General features: G+C 31.7%; 1 protein-coding gene and 4 non-coding genes across 5 annotated transcripts in view; 1 reads left to right on the top strand and 4 right to left on the bottom strand.

The window, feature by feature from the left end:
- The window catches only part of LOC126879983 (pancreatic triacylglycerol lipase-like), a 76,822-nt gene extending 66,304 nt beyond the window's left edge, over positions 1-10,518 (top strand). The window contains exons 8-10 of the mRNA XM_050643435.1: positions 727-927; positions 9,472-10,147; positions 10,273-10,518. Of these exons, the coding sequence (XP_050499392.1) occupies positions 727-927; positions 9,472-9,568 (298 nt within the window). The 3' untranslated portion in view covers positions 9,569-10,147; positions 10,273-10,518. The remainder of the gene's footprint in view (positions 1-726; positions 928-9,471; positions 10,148-10,272) is intronic.
- On the bottom strand, positions 4,629-4,700 carry Trnae-cuc (transfer RNA glutamic acid (anticodon CUC)). The gene has a single exon. It is a non-coding gene; the product is annotated as a tRNA-Glu (tRNA).
- Positions 5,168-5,239, bottom strand: Trnae-uuc (transfer RNA glutamic acid (anticodon UUC)). The gene has a single exon. It is a non-coding gene; the product is annotated as a tRNA-Glu (tRNA).
- Trnae-uuc (transfer RNA glutamic acid (anticodon UUC)) lies at positions 5,425-5,496 on the bottom strand. Its single transcript has one exon. It is a non-coding gene; the product is annotated as a tRNA-Glu (tRNA).
- Positions 9,249-9,322, bottom strand: Trnai-aau (transfer RNA isoleucine (anticodon AAU)). Its single transcript has one exon. It is a non-coding gene; the product is annotated as a tRNA-Ile (tRNA).
- Positions 10,519-21,494: the final 10,976 nt, after the last annotated feature.

The raw sequence follows: 21,494 nt of genomic DNA, 5'->3' as shown, positions 1-21,494 counted from the left end.
ACAAATATATAATAAATTAACTGTCAATAAACACTACTTTCCTATGAAACAACAAAAACGAATTCTTAAATTAACACACTACTGCACTAAACAGATATCGATAAAGATGACAGAACAGATTAGAGAAAATCTGACCCAGGTTTGTCAAAATGACAGTGATAATTTCTCTATGTTGCCTAATTAGTTATTTAGTTATAATATGTTCGATTTCTTGTTAGAAATAAAAAAATTTAGTAGTTCCAAGATTACTCAAAATCTAGGCATAGGATAAAAAAGTTTATTTGAAGAAAGTTTATTTTTTTTTCTTCTTAATGGCGGTACCGGTTCCTTTTTTCAATAGTTTATTTAGTTATACAGTAATTTCCACGTACTAACATATGTCTGAAATTGGGCTCTGTACCGCCATTGTTTATTATAATATTACGAATATGTGTGCCGAATATCTCGACAAAATATTCAAAATTAGAGCCGCAATCTTGGAACGCGTTTGTTGCTACCTGTTGATCGCTACTGTAGCCTCTTAATGATTTTATGGCTTATGTGTTTTTTTTGTTTTTTGGCCTTGGTGTGGAACTTTTAGCCACGTAGGTAATTACATATGTATGAAGAATATTAGTATTTGATGGCTCAGGGGAGTAATCTGTAATGTGTGTGTTGAGTAAATGTCTTGTTACTTAGTAAAGTCGACTTCAATTTTATGGCTTTTATAATTCAATTTATTTTTAGGTTTAAAATTACAGAAATTACTCGGAAAACAATATACGCTGTAGGTGCAGCCGATTACAACAGAATTACCAATAATGTAGACTCACTACAAGCTAAATTTAGCTATGTCGACATGGCAAGTCAAGAAAAAAGATTTGATCACAGCTACATACCAGTGGTATATTTCAATAAACTACTAGTGAGAGATATGTTTGGAAATAGGTAAGAATTTATTAAGAGGATAATATTTTTCAGTTACAGTACAGTTTTACAAAGAGGAATAAAATGTGTTATTTCATTATTTTGAATACTTTCTCTCTCATACATCGACTATAATATGGCGCATAGACGCCATCTCCCACCGGTACGTTTAGAACCTGTGCAGTGCCATAGCCACCTTTACTTAACGTAAAGGTGGCTATGGCAGTGCACATACAGTACACAGTGTGCACTGTATATGTTGTGGGCAGTGGCGTACTGAGCATGGTTCCGCGGAACCAAGACCCGGGCCGCGCTCTAACACGCTTTTTGCTTCTTTTGTTTCTAATTTTATGGGAACATTTTGAACTAGACAAGTACACATTAGGAAATGTAACTGCTTAATAATTATTCATTTTTGTGTAGGTACTTATAAATAAAAACAAATATACCTATTCATCAAAAAATTTGAAATCAAAATAAAAAAAAAACACAAATATACCTATTCATCAAAAAATTTGAAATCAAAATAAAAAAACACAGGAAATGCTTTTGAAGATTCCTTACTCGTTTTACCTGCTTTAAACCGAAGACCTTGTTTCAACACTTCTTGTAAAAATAACCACCGGTGGCTGCCTAAACACGTGGTAACACATGCACTTGTATTTTTTATATTAGCACGACCCATGAATAAGTTGTAAACTACAAAGTTGCAGTAATTAGGAAACTCAATGCAAGTTTTATACGGTGAGTAATAAAAATAATTCCAAGACGCTCGATGCTCCTTTTATTCGTATTTATAGCACCCTCATCCTCAATAGTGGTAAGGATAATAAGGATAAATATTAAATATAGGCACTAACTTCTTTTTAAGCAAATCTCGTCGTTTGATAAAGATCAACCACACCGATCCAAGATTTTTTGATATTTTTTTTATCTTCCTAGAGGTTCGTATGTTATTATTTAACTTATTAATAAGTGTATTATATGCACTTCGAGAATCGATTTTGTTGATATAAATTTCATTCTGATATTCATTTTTTAAAAGCTGTAGTAGTTTTCCGATATTGGTTTTTAATTTATTATGACTGGAGATTTAGATGTAGAAAATTTTTGAGTTTGAAAGTTGAGTTGAGTAGAAAATAACGGCTGGCGTAAAGTGATCAGTCATGTCAGTATGAAAACCTACGTACTTTTTTTATACCTACGACTCTACTCCTTTTGGGTCTACATAATTCGTACTTATATATGTTACAGTTCAAGTTGATTATCCAGTTGGAGTTGACTCCAACTAGTTGGAGTCGACTCTAACGGCTGGTTTCAGTAAAAGTTGATTGTAAATATAAAATGAAGATTTATATTCAACATTTACTAGTAAAAGTAGACTCCAACTAGGAAAAGTATACTCTTCCCAATGCCATTTAGTAAAAGTTGATTCTGATTCACACAAACAGCCGATTCTAGAAATTAAATGGTACTGAATATGTTCAAATTAGTCTAGGCTATATCGTCACCCCCGTTAGGTAAATTACTCCGATTCGAATTTTTTGCACAAACTTACTCAAAAAGAGGTCCTTATAACAAATCTACTGGGTGCCAGGCAGTACCTTGATCGATAAATTGTTTAAACAATTTTTTTTTAGATAAATTCACAAAAATAATTTTTTCACTTCGAACAATTTTTTTTTAGATCATTTGGGTTAGTCTGAGCAAAAAAAAGGTATTTTGTGATTTTTCTCTAAAATTGATTGTTGTCGAGTTATACGCGATTTAAAATTTGAAAAATGCGAAAATAGCCATTTTCAAGGCTTAATAACTCGGTTAAAATCCATTATTATGAAAGTCAGAAAGTGACCAAATCAAAGTTTTTAGCCTCCTCTACAAGATCCAGCAGAAATTTTTGTCACTACAGTAGTCTCTCTTTATAACGCAGAAAATTTTTGTTACTATGTATTTTATTACTAAGCTTTATCTTTAATTATTAACAATGAGCGCTAAGTGCGTATTAGGCGGCCGTCAATGGTGAGTGCTAAAGAGATGCACCATTCCGGCCGTCCAATGGGGAATCTCACTCGCACTCACATTGACGGCCGCCTCAATACACGCTTGGCGCTCATTGTTGATAATTAAAAATAATATCTTATTAATGAAATAATGACAAAAATTTCTTCAGGATCTTATAGAGGTAGCTTTAATTTTTGATTTTTTTTATTTTCTGACTTTCATAATATATAATATCGTATGGCATTTTTGCCTTTCGGACAGTTCCGGCGCCAATTACATCTTTAACCCTGTTTCAAGTAACTAGTGTCGATTTACACTAGCCCAGGGGGACCGACGGCTTAACGTGCTCTCCGAGGCACTGTGAGACTGCTCGTATCATTATTGGAAATGAAAATGGTTTGTCTTTGGCAGGACGGCAAATAATGATATGTACCACCAGTGGTACATGTACCACAGATTGAGAACCGCTGCTTTACATAATATGAGATAGAGTAGATAAAAATTATTTTTGTGAATTTGGTTAACAAAAATTGGTTAAACAATTTTTCGACTGCGGTACCGCGTGACACCCTTTGTATTTGTTATAAGGATTGTTATACGGATGTATTTCTTTGAGTAAGTTTGTGCAAAATATCGAATCAAAATAATTTACCTAACGGGGGCGAATTTACAGGCTATACTAATAAGTAGTTGAAACGGTCAAAACAAAGAAACGCACACTCATCAAAAATGCACTTGAGATTCTCGTATAATCAACATTTACTGAATCGATCCAGGAAGAGTAAACTCCAACTAGTAAAAGTTGATTTAAATTTTTAAAATCAACTTTTACTGCTCGTTTCAGTTGGAGTTGACTCCAACTAACTGAGAATCAACTTGAACTGTAACATATACACCATCTTTTTCACTTTTTTATAAGCTATATTTTTACTAAAAATATTTTTGATAAATACTTTTTGAGTTATTTGCGAAAAACGTAGTTTTTTTTGTTGAAAAATGAACACATTCACTTGCAAATAACTCAAAAAGTATTGACAAGTTCATAAAAACAATCTATGAAACTAAAGTTACTTGGAATTAGTTAGTTTATCCAATTCCGGACTTACCTTGAACTTGTGTTTTTTCACCCCCGAGAAGGAGTGGAACTCATCCCCGAGCAAAAGCACAGATCGGCACAATATCACTTTTTTTCTTTGACATGTTAGCTATGTGTATGCCAAGTTCTCAAATTCAGCCATGATATTTTCCTTCTACCGGGTCCTCGCTTACCTTTGACTTTACCTTGCAATATGGCAGCAGGTAGTAACGCTGCTGATTTCTCATAACATGTCCCAGATAGTGCAATTTTATGCGTTTGATTGTAAACACAATCTCCGGTTCCTTATTCATTCTTCCTAGACTTCTCCTTGTTTGTGAACCTTGCTGTCCATGATATTCTCAGCATTCTTTTATAAAGCCGCCTATCAAATGTTTCAAAAATTTTTATAGTGATAAGTGATAGTACAGAGACATAACATCGCATAACAATGTTTGTCCTAGGCCTAGGTGAAGTGATATCCAAATTCTTCATTCGTTTATAAACTGCCCAAAATATGAATCATTATCCTATGGGTTCAAGATAATGCACTCGAAAAATTGTAAATTCGTGTTAAAATATTGTGATTCTATTTATTTTTATAGAATGTAATGAAAAATACAACCAAAAAAATAAAAAAAAAAGATTCCGGTACCGGGAATCGAACCCGAGCCTCCTGGGTGAGAGCCAGGTATCCTAGCCACTAGACCATACCGGACTGATACATTCACGTGTTTTAAATTTAAAATCTTAGTGCAATCATAGGTTCATGGCTGTTGAATTGAAATTTATATAGGTAATTATTTTTTAATCTATAACAAATTAAATTATAATCATGATTCATTCTTAAAAGTAATCAACAATAATATTGATTTCTACGTATTAAATATCTAAAGAGTAAGTAGGGTAGAATTAAGATTGTTTTTGTTTAATCTACTCATAGTTTTACCGTTAGTTAAGTGTTTTTAAAATAAATGGCAGCATAAAGTAAAAAAGTGTTCAGCTACGAATTTTTTCGAATTCAAAAATGCACTTTTGATTTGGTTACTTCATACACTTTCTTCGTCTGTACAAAATTAGACTTTTGAATTAACAAAATTGTAACTAAATTTCATAATACCTTGTTTATATCTTCGCGCTTATATAGTTAGTAATCTATTTTGTGGAAAAGTTTTGAAAAAAAAATTCCGATACCGGGAATCGAACCCGAGCCTCCTGGGTGAAAGCCAGGTATCCTAGCCACTAGACCATATCGGATATACCCAAAATTTGCGAGATTCAAGATCGATTCAAACACATCTAATCAGTTCAGTCACATCACAGTTCCGGCGCTATTTGAAAGGAAAAATCTATCAAAAAAAAAAAATTTTTTTATAAAAATATGTCCCCAACATTCACATTCATTCGTTGCCCTTAAGTATCAAAAAAAAATTAAAAAAGTTTTCCGATACCGGGAATCGAACCCGAGCCTCCTGGGTGAAAGCCAGGTATCCTAGCCACTAGACCATATCGGACATACACAGTTTGAGAAAAATAACCTACGTATTTGAAAGATCGGTATTAAAAGACTATGATAATAATATTATACAAAAAACATATTATCATAGTCACTATACATATTATGTATAGTGACTATGATAATATGTTTTTTTTCTCTGATTCTGGCCTTAGTTTAGAACTAGAACCTTTAGCCACGTAATTAGATAACTTATCACTAACTCAGGTGTAATGTGTAGTGTGTGTGTTGAGTAAGTGTCTTGTTACTTTGCAAAGTCGACGTCATTGTCTTTGCAAAGGGACGCTAATTTTGTATCTGAACGTCTGCGGGCCCTCCGGTGAGTACGGATCCCACAAGGACAGAAACTATTTTCATTTATTAATTTAATGATAATATGTATTAATATAAAGTTTCTCGATTTATTTTTTTACTACTGAACATTAAAATTGCTCATAACTTTTTCGTAATGAACAAAATCATGTGTGATAAGTAAATTAATATAAAAGATTTAATTTTAACTTATTTTACACACTCTTATAAAAAAGTTTTATTGCAAACTTACTTAAGGCATACTCTGGGCTAATTAGCAAAATTCATGGAAAAGTTATTTACCAGCAATTTTATTGCTGGAATCGAATTATAAGATCCTATATATTAATAATATAGGTATGCAAAGTCCGCAGATAGTGTGCTACTTTTTTTATAAACAAAATGGCGCCGACAAATCGTATTTTTTTCAATTATTGCTCTATAACTCCGAAGATTTTAACTTTACAACAAAAACACCTTAATAAAAATTCACCGCAATTAAATTCTGCATAGAGATATGTTTTTCACGATTTGCTCCGACGAAAATTTTCCTCGGAAAATGCGGGTTTTCCTAACAAAAACTCTAATTTTCAAATAAAGTTTTAGGTAAGTAATTATTAATCAATAATTAAATAACTTAGTGACATCAAAGCTTTCTTGGTATAGATTGTAATTCCAGAAGCCGGTGAAAATTAAACGAATATTTTAGCAACAATTCAATTGTTAATTAACAAATTACGATCGCAATAATAAACAAAATAATCATGATACATTGATCAAACTTATAAAGATTATAAAGATGAGATGCTTATTTAATATTTTATCGACAAAATATAAATTTTTATTTTTTTTGCATAATCTTTAAATTTTGAAAAAAAAAGTTATAATACGCTGGTCTAATTAGTAAAGTACAAAGAAAGGTTATTTAGTAGCAATTTTATTGCTGGAATCGAATTATAAGATCCCATATATTATTAATATAGGTATGCAAAGTCCGCATATAGTGTGCAACTTTTTTTATAAACAAAATGGCGCCGACAAATCGTATTTTTTTCAATTATTGCTCTATAACTCCGAAGATTTTAACTTTACACAAAAAACACTCAAATAAAAATTCACCTCAATTTAATTCTGCATAGAGACATGTTTTTCCCGATTTGCTCCGACGAAAATTTTCCTCGGAAAATGTGGGTTTTCCCAACAAAATATCGAATTTTCAAATAAATTTTTTGGGCCAGTAATTATTTACCAATAATTATATAGCTTGGTGAAATAAAAGCTTTCTTGTTATAGATTATAAATTCAGAAGCCGGTGAAAATGAAACGAATATTTTAGCAACAATTCAATTGTAAATTAACAATTTACAGTCGCAATAACAACCAAAATAATCATGAGACATTGATCAAGCTTAGAAAGAATATAAAGGTGTCATACCTATTTAATATTTTGTCAACAAAATATAAATTTTTTATTTTTTGCATAGTCTTTAAATGTTTAAAAAAATTGTTATAAACAAATTAACATTTCTCAGAAATTGTTTATTATATTCTAATTTTAAAAAATACTTAAAATGCGTATTTCATAGGTCTTGAAAATGAATGCTTTAAAAAAATTTTCCAACCATTTGCAAAAAAGTTATGAAACAGCAAAATAAATATACGAATTCTCCGTTGTTTATAATTTGTTTTAATTGTTTTAAAGCTTAAAAGTGAGTCTATGGTACAATCTAATTACTCACAAAGAATGTCAAAAATTAGTGCAATGGTTATATTTTAATCAAAGATTAAAAATACTTTTTTTTGTAATTTTTAGCGCGAAAGTATGCTTGATACAGAGCCGGAGATAAAATGTTCACTCGAAGCGACTGACACGCTTAAACTCGCGCGAGTTGTGTATGTGGGCGGGTAGCTACGGTACTGTATTATTCTACTTTCGCGCGTGTAAATTACAAAAAAATATATTTATAATCTTTAAATAAAATATAACCATTAAACTGATAATCGATATTTTTTTATAAATAATTAGCTTGTACTTTAAACTCACTTCTACGCTTTAAAAGAATTTAAAAAAATTATAAATACCGTAGTAATCGTATGTTTACTTTGCTGTTTCATAACTTTTTGCAAATGGTTGCAAAAAAGTTTTAAGGCATTCATTTTCAAGATATTTGAAATGCGCATTTTAGCTATTTCTTAAAGTTATAATATAATAAAAACTTTCTGAGAAACGTTAATTTGTTTACCTATAACTATTTTTTTTAAACATTTAAAGATTATGCAAAACAATAAAAAATTTATATTTTGTCGACAAAATGTTAAATATTCATCTCATCTTTATAAGATTTCAAAATTTGATCAGTGTATCATAATTATTTTGGTTATTATTGCGACTGTAAATTATTAATTACCAATGGAATTGTTGCTAAAATATTCGTTTAATTTTCACCAGCTTCTGGAACTATAATCTAAACCAAGAATGCTTTTAAGTCACCAAATTATTTAATTATTGGTAAATAATTACTTATCTAAAACTTTATTTGAAAGTTAAAGATTTTGTTGGGAAAACCCGCATTTTCCGACGAAAATTTTCGTCGGAGCAGATCGGGAAAAACACGTCTCTATGCAGAATTTAATCACGGTGAATTTTTATTGGAGTGTTTTTGTTGTAAAGTTAAAATCTTCGGAGTTATAGAGCAATAATTGAAAAAAACACGATTTTCGGGCGCCATTTTGTTTATAAAAAAAGTAGCACACTATCTGAGGACTTTGCATACCTATATTATTAATAAATAGGATCTTATAATTCGATTCCAGCAATAAAATTGCTGGTAAATAACTTTTCCCAAAAATGGCCTATTCTCCGATAATCAGCCCAGACTAAGCAGTCTTCTTACTACTAATAGAAATAAATTTATAATAAATACAGCAGACATAAAGATGCCAATTATTTAAAATCTCAAACGTCGAGCCCAGTGTGATGAAAATATTTTGATCTAATTATATAGACTAAAATAAGAAAATATGCGAGTTAAAGAAAAGAACATAATGGCGTTTTGAACAAGCGAGTCGTCTTTCTGCTGATATTTTTTATTACGTTCTTTGAAAATATAGGAATATAGGATTATTGGGTTTGTTCTAGCATCAGTTTCAAACGGTTTGAAACCATCAGCGAATAGTGGACCAGTGCGAGTAGAGGGAATAGCACTGGTGACTGTATTATGTTCTCTCACTGACCAACTGTTTGCTGACTAGTTTGACTAATTGCTAGAACAAACCTATGGCGCAGTTCTACATCATTATTATATTGTTGAATCAATAAAAAGCTTGACGAACGAATAAATAATGGTAAACTTTAATGCAGTTTCGAGATTTTGAAAACAAAAATAGTGTATAATATCTTTTTATAGGTACTTATAAAATTTCCAAACGCGAAAATAAATAAAAAAGAAGAAAAAACTTTGGCCCATGGGGGGATCGAACCCACGACCTTCGCGTTATTAGCACGACGCTCTAACCAACTGAGCTAATGGGCCATTGAACGTTTTGATTTGATTACAAGATTTAAACAGATGTACATAATATTTGTATTATTTTATAAATAGGAATTATTATTATTCATTAATATTTCTTTTTTTACATTTTTATTCTATTATTAGTACTAATGCTTTATGTTTTATTTTAGTTGGCAGTATTGCAAGAGAGGTACGAAAACTGGAGACTCTGATGAAAAAATGTTCGAGCTGCTGTTATCAACGCGAAGTAAAACTGTTTGTACCTAATAAAAAAACTAAAACAATATTGTGTGTTGTCCCCACTTAATGAAAATTCCCAGTGTAGCGCATTTGTAAAAGGACAAAAAGGGTATTTACCTATTTATCAAATAACATACCTATTTATTATAATTATATGCTCGCACAAGAGATCAGTAGTGCCACCGAATCTAATATTCGTGAGAGCTACTCATACAATATTCGAAAACTTTCGTGCAAGACAACAACCCATACAGCACAGGTCATCTTTAAGATATCTTATTTACAACCAAATATGGTCTTAATGTCTTAGGTCTCAATTAAGACTTTTAAAAGATATCTTTAAAACGCCAAATTTAAGATATCTTTAAAACACCAAATTTAAGATATATTTTAAACATCATATTTAAGACATTTTTTCTTAAAAATAGGTTATGTTATAATTACGAATTTAAAAGTTAGGTTAGGTTAGTAAAACATTTAAGACAAGAGCTGGTAGCAAAAAGACAAACTCCAAACAAAAGCTTTTTCACATCAGTGACTTCAGTGGTATTTCCCATATGGTTGTATTTGAGGGATATTTAGAAGACTACAGATTTTAATAATGCAGTAAGTTTAGATTTAGATTGTTATATTATTAAAGTAAAAAGTTAACGTTGTTATCAAGAGTAAATGCATGTCTCCTAATTCAACAGCTTACCTTAACAATATGCTCTTAAAAATATATTTTTTAGGTAGGTATCGGAGCTTGTTAAAGTAGGAGGATCAAAAGCCTATAATTTTGTATAGAGTTAAGTATAGAGTTAAGTATAGAAGTATAGAAAATTAATTATTAGCAATGAGCAAGCTTTAAGTACAGTTGGCTGGGACAGAAAGGCAAACAAAAGTTTTATGATACTAGAATTGCAAATCTGACAATTGGTAAAGCTTATTCTACATGTACATGTAAAATTTTAATAGCAATAAACGTATTTTTAGAACCTAATTATTTTTATTAAGAGTTCATTTAAAATATTTCATAATAAATTAAAAAGAAAGATATCCTAAACACCTTAATAATATACAAAAAAAGACATCTTTAAGATGTAAGGATTTGTAACATCCGTACATCTTTAAGACGTCGTAAAGATATCTTTCCGGAAATACCAGACATCTTTAAGACGTCTAAAACGTCTTTAGTGAGTTATCATTTAGATTTCTTTAAGATGTCTTTGTGCTATCTGGGAATAGAAACAAACGCAGCCTGGCGAAGATGTAAATTGGAGCTAGAGGGTCAGATAAGAGAACAAGTGATGGAGTTTAAGTATCTAGGCATCACACTATCTAGCTACGGCCCACATAACAATGATGTTCGTATCATGTTCTAAGCATATACTACCAACATTCGTCAGAGTATATTCTTTTTAGTATATGCGTAGTACAAGCATAGCATGTACCTTAAAAAACATTCTAAATTTCATGTTCTTTGCACATACTTTAAAGTATATTCTCGTACCGAATATACTGAGTACATTCGTGTACGTAGTAACTCGGAATATTCGTAAAAGTTTATTCTTAGAATGTACCTTTACCGAATATTCTTAGCACATACTTATAAGTACATTCTTAACACATACTTATAAGTAGATACTATTCTCAGAATATACTTTTACCGAATATTCTTAGCACATACTTATAAGTACATACTTAACACATACTTATAAGTAGATACTTTTAAAATATCTTAAAAATAATATATATGTATGTATAGGAAGAATAATGTTAGCCTATAGATTATCAACTTCGTTAAGAATAATTAATGAAATTTAAAAATTTATGTATGTAGGTACTATTAATTAAACTACCGAATTCATTATTTAAAATTGTTTTAATTGTATGGTAAAAATGTTTAAGAATTAATTGTATTAACGAAAAAGGAGAAATTGTCGTTTCGCTTTCATAACTGAAATGCATTTACTATTTTGATTAAGTTTATTGAGTATTCTTATGAAGAATTTTATTTTTACATGGAATTGACATTCAGGTAAGCTGTGTGGCTGAGCCAAAACCCACAACCGGCACAAACAAAGCGGAAACGACCGCTGCATACCTGCATAGGGGTTAGCGGGTAGGGGGTTGGGAACAAAGGAAAAATACAAAATATGAAAATAGTTACTGAATAGGCATTTGGCATTTGTGTCTACACTTAACACTAACAATGTCTATGCTGTGTTGTGAGGAAGACCAAGTATTTCAACCAGGAATAGGAACATGCATAATTAAACGTTTTATTTTGTTTGCGGTCAACTTACAAATAAAAAATTCATTTTGGTACTTCAATATTACTTAAATAGTAAGTATGTATATAGGTACATATAAGCAACATATAAATTTTAGTTATTTACATACATATGTTACATAATATTTATTTAGGTACGATAGGTATATGAATATGAATATATAAATTTATATATTCAGCATTTTTATTTTTATATGCACATAATAACTAAATATATATACCTACTTACCTATATAATATTGATATAACTAACTAAAATTTATATAATATTTTATATTTACTTTTTAAGTAATATTGTAGAATGTACTAACTACATTCTCATATGTAATATGTAAATTTAGTAGAAAGTAGAACCTAGGATGAGATTCGGTGATGCTGAAAACATGCTTCTGAGCAATATAGCACTTCCTTGTAATATTCTTCCCATATACTAAAAAGTACATTCTTCCTATATACTAAAAGATGTGAGGTAGTACATTCTAAGTATATAAATAGAAGGTTTATAGCACCTTCTTAGAATATCCTAAAAAGTATATTCTTGGTATATACTGAGAAGAAGTGCGGTAGTACATTCTAAGTATATACATAGAACGTTTAAGTACTGTAATGTAGTATATACTCAGTATGTGCTCTGCACATTCGCAATGGTAATTACGCATATTCTTAGTATATACTTTTTCTGAAAAGTATGTTCTATGAATCTACTAAGAACATGAAATTGTTATGTGGGGGAAGGCTCGAAACAGAAGTATGGAAGAGCGATCAAGTGAATAGAGCAAACAGAACCGCAGGTTGCCTGAATAACACAATATGGAGAAATAAACGACTAAGTTTTCAATCTAATAGCACATAAAATAATACTAAAAATATTACTCTATATCCCCCAGACTGAAAACAATGGGAATCTGGTATATACCACATCCGAGGCATCTAAAATTTGCAAGCCATAACGGATGCTGAGACTAAAGAAGATAAGGGAATTTTACAATTTATAATTCACGTCCCATCTGCTCAGCGCGGTAAAGTTCAACGAGAATGGTTCCCTTATCGTACTCCAATCAGAGTAAACATGTAGGTAAATCAAAAATGAATAACCATTTTCCAATTTCGTTGCAACACGAAACTACAGCCGCGTCATATTTTAGTTCAATCAGGGAGCGCATCAAGCACCTGTACCGGTTTCGAAACTTATTAGTCTCTCATCAGGAGGCACATATGCTGCTCTCCCTGATCCAACCAAAACAAACCCCGGCGTGCAGTTACGGATTGCAACGAACGAAATGGCAGGGATACATTTAGCGGCAACTCGCCTAGTAAAAAGCTAAGTTTTCAATCTAATATAGCACATAAAATAATACTAAAAATATTACACTCTACACTCTACACAATATATCCCACCAGACTGAAAACAATTTCAGTCTGGTAATCAGTGCCGGATTAACCATTAGGCGGATTAGGCGGCCGCCTAGGGCCCGCATCCCACACAAATGCATTAATTAATATTTAATTATTTAAGCAGTTATTTAAAAAAAAACTTAAAATGTTAAAAAAATAAAATAGGGCTAACTGAGACAAAAAAAAAAGAAAATGGTTAATTTATGATTTCTAAGCAAACTCAGTTTTTTGCTTTGTCTTTTGTCAAATATCAGAAAAATAAAACCGACTTCAAGACAAATTAAGCAGTTATCTTCGAAGGCATTTTTATATTCCATGTTCTAATCATTTCCTCAATTTGGTAAACAATTTTGCAAGCAAATTTTGATAAAAGCTGGTAATTATTTTGGTATACGTTTTTTTAATTGCTACCCACCGATGGGCCTTACAGTCCATTTACTCACTTTAAAATATTGCAAAACCTCCGGATCTTAAAGAACCTTTGGATTTGAAACAAGAGCTTGACATGAACTTTGGTATAAGAATAGCGAACATGTCAAATAAAAAGTAATATTGTGTCAATGTGTATTTTTGCTCTACGGTTGAGTCCACCTCTTCTCGGGGGGAAAAATATACCGTCAAAATACGTGTGGAAGTGGATAAACTGACTAATTCTAAGCAACTTTTGTTCAATTGAGTTTTTTCATCAAGTCAATACATTTCGAGTTATTTGCAAGTGAATATCTTCATTTTTTCCACAAAAAATAACACGTTTTTAGACGATTTTTCGCAAATAACTCAAAAAGTAAGTATTTTATCGAAAAAATATTTTTAGCAAAAATATAGCTTTTAAAAAATTGAAAAAATGGTGTATGTGTGCAGTCTACAGACCCAGTAGAAGCAGAGTTGTAATGAAAAGTAGGTTCTTATTAGTCAAATTCCAAATCGAATATTTCAACGTGAAATAATCAAAAAATGAAGCACTTTTCATGGAAAACTCATCATAACTTGTTTAAATGTTTTAAAAAGCATTATTCTTGTGTTTTTGTTTTAATTTCTATCATACAAAGTAAGCAAGATACGCTCAGAATAAAGTTGATCCCATTTTTTGGATAAAAAAAACTGGTGGAAATAACCCTCTAATTAGCATCCCAAATGAAATTAATCCTTACCGCTTCACAAAAGCTACTTTACTTATGCAATATATAGTGTATGCAATTTTTTTTATTTACCTTAATGCCTCGACAACTAATGGCCATTGGCATGGTACAGTGGATTTTCCAATCAGGTACCTAGTGTAGTGGGTAGTGTGTGTGTTGAGTAAATGTCTGGTTACTTAGTAAAGTCGTCATTGTTTTTGCAAAGAGACGCTAATTGTATCCGAACGTCTGCGGTCCCTCCGGTGAGTACCGGTCTCACAAGGATAGAAATTATTTTCATTTATTATCTTATTTTTAATAAATGAAAAATTCTCTAACCAGGGTATGTAAATTTTGAACAGTCATATCTTCCAAAAAAGCAAAAATCTGAAATATTCAGAAAATCAAAACCTATATTTTTTACTCTTTAAGATTTTTGGTACCACTAATAATTTTCAAAATTTCAAAAAAGTTGTTTTACTTTAAATCCCAATATTTTGAAATATAAGCACTGTGAACCGGTGAAACTTACAGATCATATAAATAATATACTTATAAGTTTGTTCAAGATTTTCATAAATTTTCAAGATTTTTGTGCCACAAAAGGAATTAACATTATTTTAAGCTTTACTTGCCTAATTTTGATACTTGAAACTTGTTAAAAAAAAAAACAAAAATAAAACTTTTTTAACACTTTTAAAAAGTTGTGATGATTTTTCACCGAAAAGTGCTTCATTTTTTGGTAATTTACGTTGAAATATTAGATTTGGAATTTGTTGAATAAGAATCTACTTTCCATTAGCTCCAGTTCTGCTTATACTGGGTCTACATACTTCACACATACACCATTTTTTAAATTTTGTAAATGCTATATTTTTTCTAAGAATATTTTTTTGATAAAATACTTAATTTTTGAGTTATTTGCGAAAAACCGTCTAAAAAGGTGTTTTTTTTGTTGAAAAATGAACATATTTACTCGCAAATAAATCAAAAAGTATTGATTTAGTGAAAAAAGTCGATAGAACAAATGCTAGTTACTCAGAATTAATCAGTTATCCATTATTTTGAATGTATGTTTTTTCACCCTCGTAGGGGTGGCACTCATATCCAGGGCAAAATTACATATCGACACAATATCCTTTTTTTTTGGCATATTAGCTTTGGAATATTCATGAGAAGTTGTTGCGAAATGTAAAAAAAAAGAAAAATGATATTTTTTACATTGTCGTAACTTATTTTTGGAGTAGGTAACTACTTCCCAAAACAACATAAATATCTGTAAATTTGTTTTAAGTAATTGGTCGATATAAAGGGGCCTACTTCTTATGGCTGCCTAGGGCCCCATGATGCGTTAAACCGTCACTGCTGGTAATATTTGGATGTAGAGTAATAATGGATGTAGATGTAGAGTAATATTTTATGTGCTTTGAAAACTTAGTCTTTTGTTCGCAGTTGCCGCTAGGGCATCCGCGCCATTTCGTTCGTTGCAATCCGTAACTGCATGCCGAGGTTTGTCCTGGTTGGATCAGAGAGAGCAGCGTATGTGCCTCCTGATGAGAGACTAATGAAGTGTCGAAACCGGTAGAGGTGCTTGATGCGCTCTCTGGTTGAACTAGAATATGATGCGGCTGTAGTTTCGTGTTGCAACGAAATTGAAAACGGTTATTCATTTTTGGAGAAATAAACATATCGGAAAAGAAATGAAAGGCAGAATTTATGGCTTCGAAACTTATTAGTCTCTCATCAGGAGGCACATATGCTGCTCTCTCTGACCCAACCAGGACAAACCACGGCGTGCAGTCACGGATTGCAACGAACGAAATGGCAAGGATGCCCTAGCGGCAACTGCTAGCAAAAAACTAAGTTTTCAATCTAATAGCACATAAAATAATACTAAAAATATTACTCTCCATCCCACCAGATTGAAAACAATGGGAACCTTCTCTGGTAACACCTCCGAGGCTTCTACAATTTGCAAGCCATAACGGATGCTGAGACTAAGAAAGATGAGGGAATTTTGCAATTTATAATTCACGCCCCATCTGCTCAGCGCGGCAAAACGAAGGAAACTTTGCTCGTTTCCTTTGGCAACTATTCTCGTTGGAACTTTGCCGCGCTGAGCAGATGGGACGTGAATTATAAATTGTAAAATTCCCTCATCTTCCTTAGTCTCAGCATCCGTTATGGCTTGCAAATTGTAGAAGCCTCGGAGGTGTTACCAGAGAAGGTTCCCATTGTTTTCAATCTGGTAGGATGTAGAGTAACATCTTTTGATGTTGTTTTATGTGCTATTAGATTGAAAACTTAGTTTTTGTTTTTAAAAATATTTGTAATTTCTGATATAGCAAATATAGGTACCATTTGCCATTTTATCCACTTCGAGAGAGTCTTATAAGAATTCGTGACAAATCATATTAGCGTATTTTCTTGGTTGAAAGAAAAAGTGTGAAACCAGCACTTCCTTTAATTTTTGATTCGCCTATACTCTTCTTCCCCAGATTTCCTCTGTTCAGGGGGTCGCTTACTCTTATACGCCACTCACTGGAGATTCTTGATTGGTTTGTAATAATTATTGTTAAATTTTTCCCTAATCTGCTTAGTATGAATTTGAATATCAGAAATAGCTAAAATTGGGAAGTCTGCAGTGGCGACGCGTGACTTCTTCTAAATTGTTACCAAAACCAGATGCAAAAAATCTTATTTCCCTATAATTGCCTCGATTGTCAGAGTCGTCGCCCTCAAAATTACCCCGAAACGATAATTCTTGTTTGGCCAAAAAACATACGGTATCTATTATAAGTGTGCTAAGGATATACCTATCTATTTTTTTTAACAAACTCATTATGTTTAGCAATATTTGCTTTAAAAGCTTGGTTAAGAAAACTTTCCATTCTTATTTTGCCAAACTGAATCAAATTGGGTATACATATCTTACACGTAGGTAACGGAGAAATTTCATGTCTCCTTTTTAAAACTCTAAAACTATTTAAATCGTGAACCTTTTTTCCACCGTGAATCGTCCACCCATTTTTTCTGTAGAAACCAGAAGACATGGCCAACAATACAGTATATTTTTCTTGCAACCACATAACCAAGGATTTTCACTGTACCAACTAAATTAAGGGCCGGTTGTTCGAACGCTAATCAAAAATGATCATTATCAAATATTTAATTATTGTCACCAACTGTCAACGTCAACTTTGTTTGGGTTGCTGAAAACATAATTATGGATTACAATAATGAAATTAGTTAATCAATTATGTCAATAATTGTTATGTTAATTGATTAACTAATGTCATAATTATAATCAATTGTTTTTAGCAACCCAATCAAAGTTGACATTGACAGTTGGTGACAGTAATTAAATATTTGATAGTGATCATTGTTGATTAGCGTTCGAACAACCGGCCCTTAAACTATCGAACTACTTTTTTTGATTCCTTGTTTAAAATAGGTCTTTCTTTTTCAATAATCTCATTTTTTTCTTCAAAATTATACAAGGAGAATTACTTTTCAAGTAGTTGATCGATTACACAGCGACACTCATCCATGGTTAACTGCACGCACACTGTTTATAGGTACTGTAACTAAATTTAAATCTGGTAACAGGGCTACTGATATAAACAGCGCGCTCACGCCGTCGCTCCTTCAAAATTTTCAGACACTAGCTCCCGAGCGACAGCGAGGATGTAACCATTGTAACCACAAATGAAACTGGTAACAGAGTATAATAAAGTGCAACTGAGTCACATAAACTCGCCAATATTTTCGTGTGTCTACGAGTAGTTGGCTATATAGGTCTGGATCCCGCGTATGAAAAAAAAGTTGATTAATAGCAAGCTGAAAATTTGTTAATAGCTTAAGGGTGTCTAGTCGGATAAACTTTGATATATGGGAACACTGGAACAGGGGCAGTTTTAATTGTGAAACAGGTTAAAAATTTGGAACGGTCTGACCACGAAAACGGCACATTTATTTTGTCCGACAGAACAGACTTAAACTCTCCGAACAGAGATTAAACTCTTATGCAAAAATCAGACTGCTATTTATCACCTGTCATAATTCCTGTCATTTGACATATTCTACATGTTCCACTCATTAAAACGCCCATTTGGTGATAAATAGCATTCTGATTTTTGCATTAGAGTTTAATCTATGTTCGGAGAGTTTAAGTCTGTTCTGTCGGACAAAATAATTGTGCCGTTTTCGTGGTCTGACCGTTCCAAATTTTTAACCTGTTCCACAATTAAAACTTCCCCTGTTCCAGTGTTCCCATATATCAAAGTTTGTCCGACTAGACACCCTTAAGCTATTAACAAATTTTCAGCTTGCTATTAATCAACTTTTTTTTCATACGCGGGATCCAGGCCTAATAATAATATGTATTTACTGAATTAGGTACTATTAACACATAATATAATATATTTCTATTGGTAAGAATATAGGTAAACGAAATTCAAAAATGAATAACCATTTTCAATTTCGTTGCAAAACGAAAATACAGCCGCACCTAGTTAAATCAGAGAGTGCAGCAAGCACCTCTACCGGTTTCGAAACTTATTAGTCTCTTATCACGAGGCACATATGCTGCCCTCTCTGATCAACCAAAACAAACCCCGGCGTGCAGTCCCGGATTGCAACGAACGAAATGGCATAGATGCCCTAGCGGCAACTGCTACAAAAAGACTAAGTTTTCACTAGAGTGAAAACTTAGTCGTAAATGGAATTATTCATCGTCATAAAATATTTATTTGCAAGATTTTTAACTGTTACCAATGGTAACAGTGGTTACATGGACGCTTCGCCAGTGGAAGTCTGAAAAAGAAACTACACAATTTATTGCTCGTCATATTGTATACACAAATAAGGCAGTATTGGTTGTTGAAGTCAATGCTGGTTTGTCTATCAGAATTTCAAAATTTTTGATTATAAAAAGAAAATATTGGTAGCTGTAAAATGTAAGACTGATATACATTTACATTCTCCAGTAAGGATTTGTCAAGTTTTCTGTCAAAACTATATTTTGTTAACCACAGCTGTATTTTATTAAACGTTAATTCGCTAACATTTGCCTACGTATTCTAATAAGTACCCATATATGTTTCTGGTGCCCTTGTTCTAGTTATTAGTTAAAATATGTTTCAAACATATTTTACAATATCTTCCGTCTTCCTATGTAACGTCTTTGTTTCATTGCGGTTTCTAATTTTAAAATATTAAGGAAACAAGGAAGGTTACAAGGAAAGTCAAGGAAACCATTTTAGGGTTAAAATAAAACGGCAGTTTTTAGTGAGAAAATATTTATTTTCCTAAATGTCACTAATTTTTTGAAAAATATATGATCATATTATATATGTAATGTCATATTTTTCTTTATATTTCAAAAATGAACCAGTAGCTCCTAAAAAATTATCATTTACATTCTGTGCTAAAACATTGAATGAGCAAAGACACTTTTCCTTTCAAAATATGAGGTCCAATGCATATACATATGAGACCAGTTGAAAAAAATCCTGGATCTAGACAATACAATTCTCATTGGGCCAGTATGCTACATCAAGTAAATTCTTGGAAAAATTTATATTGGTTAGACATGTGTTATTAGTGCGGAAGTAATGCGGAAAATGGGCAGGAATCAGCTCAGAATCATAACAGACTTCCTTACTAGACATGCTCATGTCAAGCCTGCGCATACAATGGAGCTGTTTCATTGAGACAGCTGCAGACTTAGCAAACACTGTTTGAAGGCGATTCCAAAATAAACTGCTCGTGAAAATTTAGGGATATAGAAAATTCTGCTGAATTTTTATAGTAGATTTTTTCGTGAACAGATTAACAGATTCCGCTAATTATTTTAAATGATTTTACACTTTTCTTTAGTATTTACACAGTTATGCAAAGGTTTACTTAAACTTTTTTTTTGTACTTATACCGGGTGGAAGAAAAGACATGTTTTTCTTATGTTAAGTTTGAGACGCCCTGTAGGGAGGATGAGGTACAAATGGGAGTATATATCGAAATCGTATTGTAGTCTTATGTTTTGTGAACATTTTGTTTTTTGAATGTCCCTGATATCTTTAGAAAAAAAAAATAGACGGTTTTGTAATTTAACATGTGTTTTAACCGAAACAAAAGTTTGAGACACTTTGTAGGGAGAAAAAGGCACAAACGAGGCATACCTCGAATTTTGTTGTAGTCTCATATTTTGTGATAATTTTATTTTTTTATTTTCTCTGATATCTTTAATAACAAAGAAACTAGACGATATTACTCTTTAATATGTGTTTTAACTGACGACATGCGTCACATCACACATGTGAAACATAGAAAAACATATTAAAGAGTAATATGCTTTTTCTCATGAGGATCTTTCAGTGCGTCACAGTTTTTCGATTTCTTTCTAACTCATTAACTTGTATGTGACAGAAAAAAACGCACGTCGGTGATTACATTTCGTCGGTGACATTTATAACATTTATTCTAGTTGTCAATAGATGGCGTCATACTCGAAAATAAAATAATTTGCGAATTATATTATATCTATGAATATAATCTGAACAATTTAAAAGACTATACAAATCAAAAAAAAAATACCATTTTATAAATGCAATAAACACAATTTGATTTGTTTTTATGCCAAATTTCAAATAAAATTTGACAACTGTCAGATTTAACTAAAATGTCATGTCACTAAAATGTATATTATCATGGACTTACCTTTTTTTCTATCATTTGTGACGCACTGAAAAGTGCTCATGAAAAGAAGCATACCGTCTAGTTTCTTTGTTATTAAAAATATCAGAGAAATTAAAAAAATAAAATATTCAAAAATATGAGACTACAACATAATATCGGGGTATACTCACCTTTGTGCTTTTTTATCCCTACAAGGTGTCTCAAACTTTTGTTTCGGTTAAAACACATGTTAAATTACAAAACCGTCTATTTTTTTTGTTTCTAAAGATATCAGGGACATTCAAACAACAGCATGTTCACAAAACATAAGAGTACAATATTATTCTGATGTATACCGACAGTTGTACCTCGTTCTCCCTACAGGGTGTCTCAAACTTAACACAAGAAAAACATATTTTTTTCTTCCACCCGGTATAAGTACAAAAATAAGTTTGAGTAAACCTTTGTACAACTCTGTAAATACTAAAGA

Source organism: Diabrotica virgifera, chromosome 2, assembly GCF_917563875.1.
Source record: "Diabrotica virgifera virgifera chromosome 2, PGI_DIABVI_V3a".
Taxonomy (NCBI): Eukaryota; Metazoa; Arthropoda; class Insecta; order Coleoptera; family Chrysomelidae; genus Diabrotica; species Diabrotica virgifera.
This window is presented reverse-complemented; position numbering and strand designations above follow the sequence as displayed.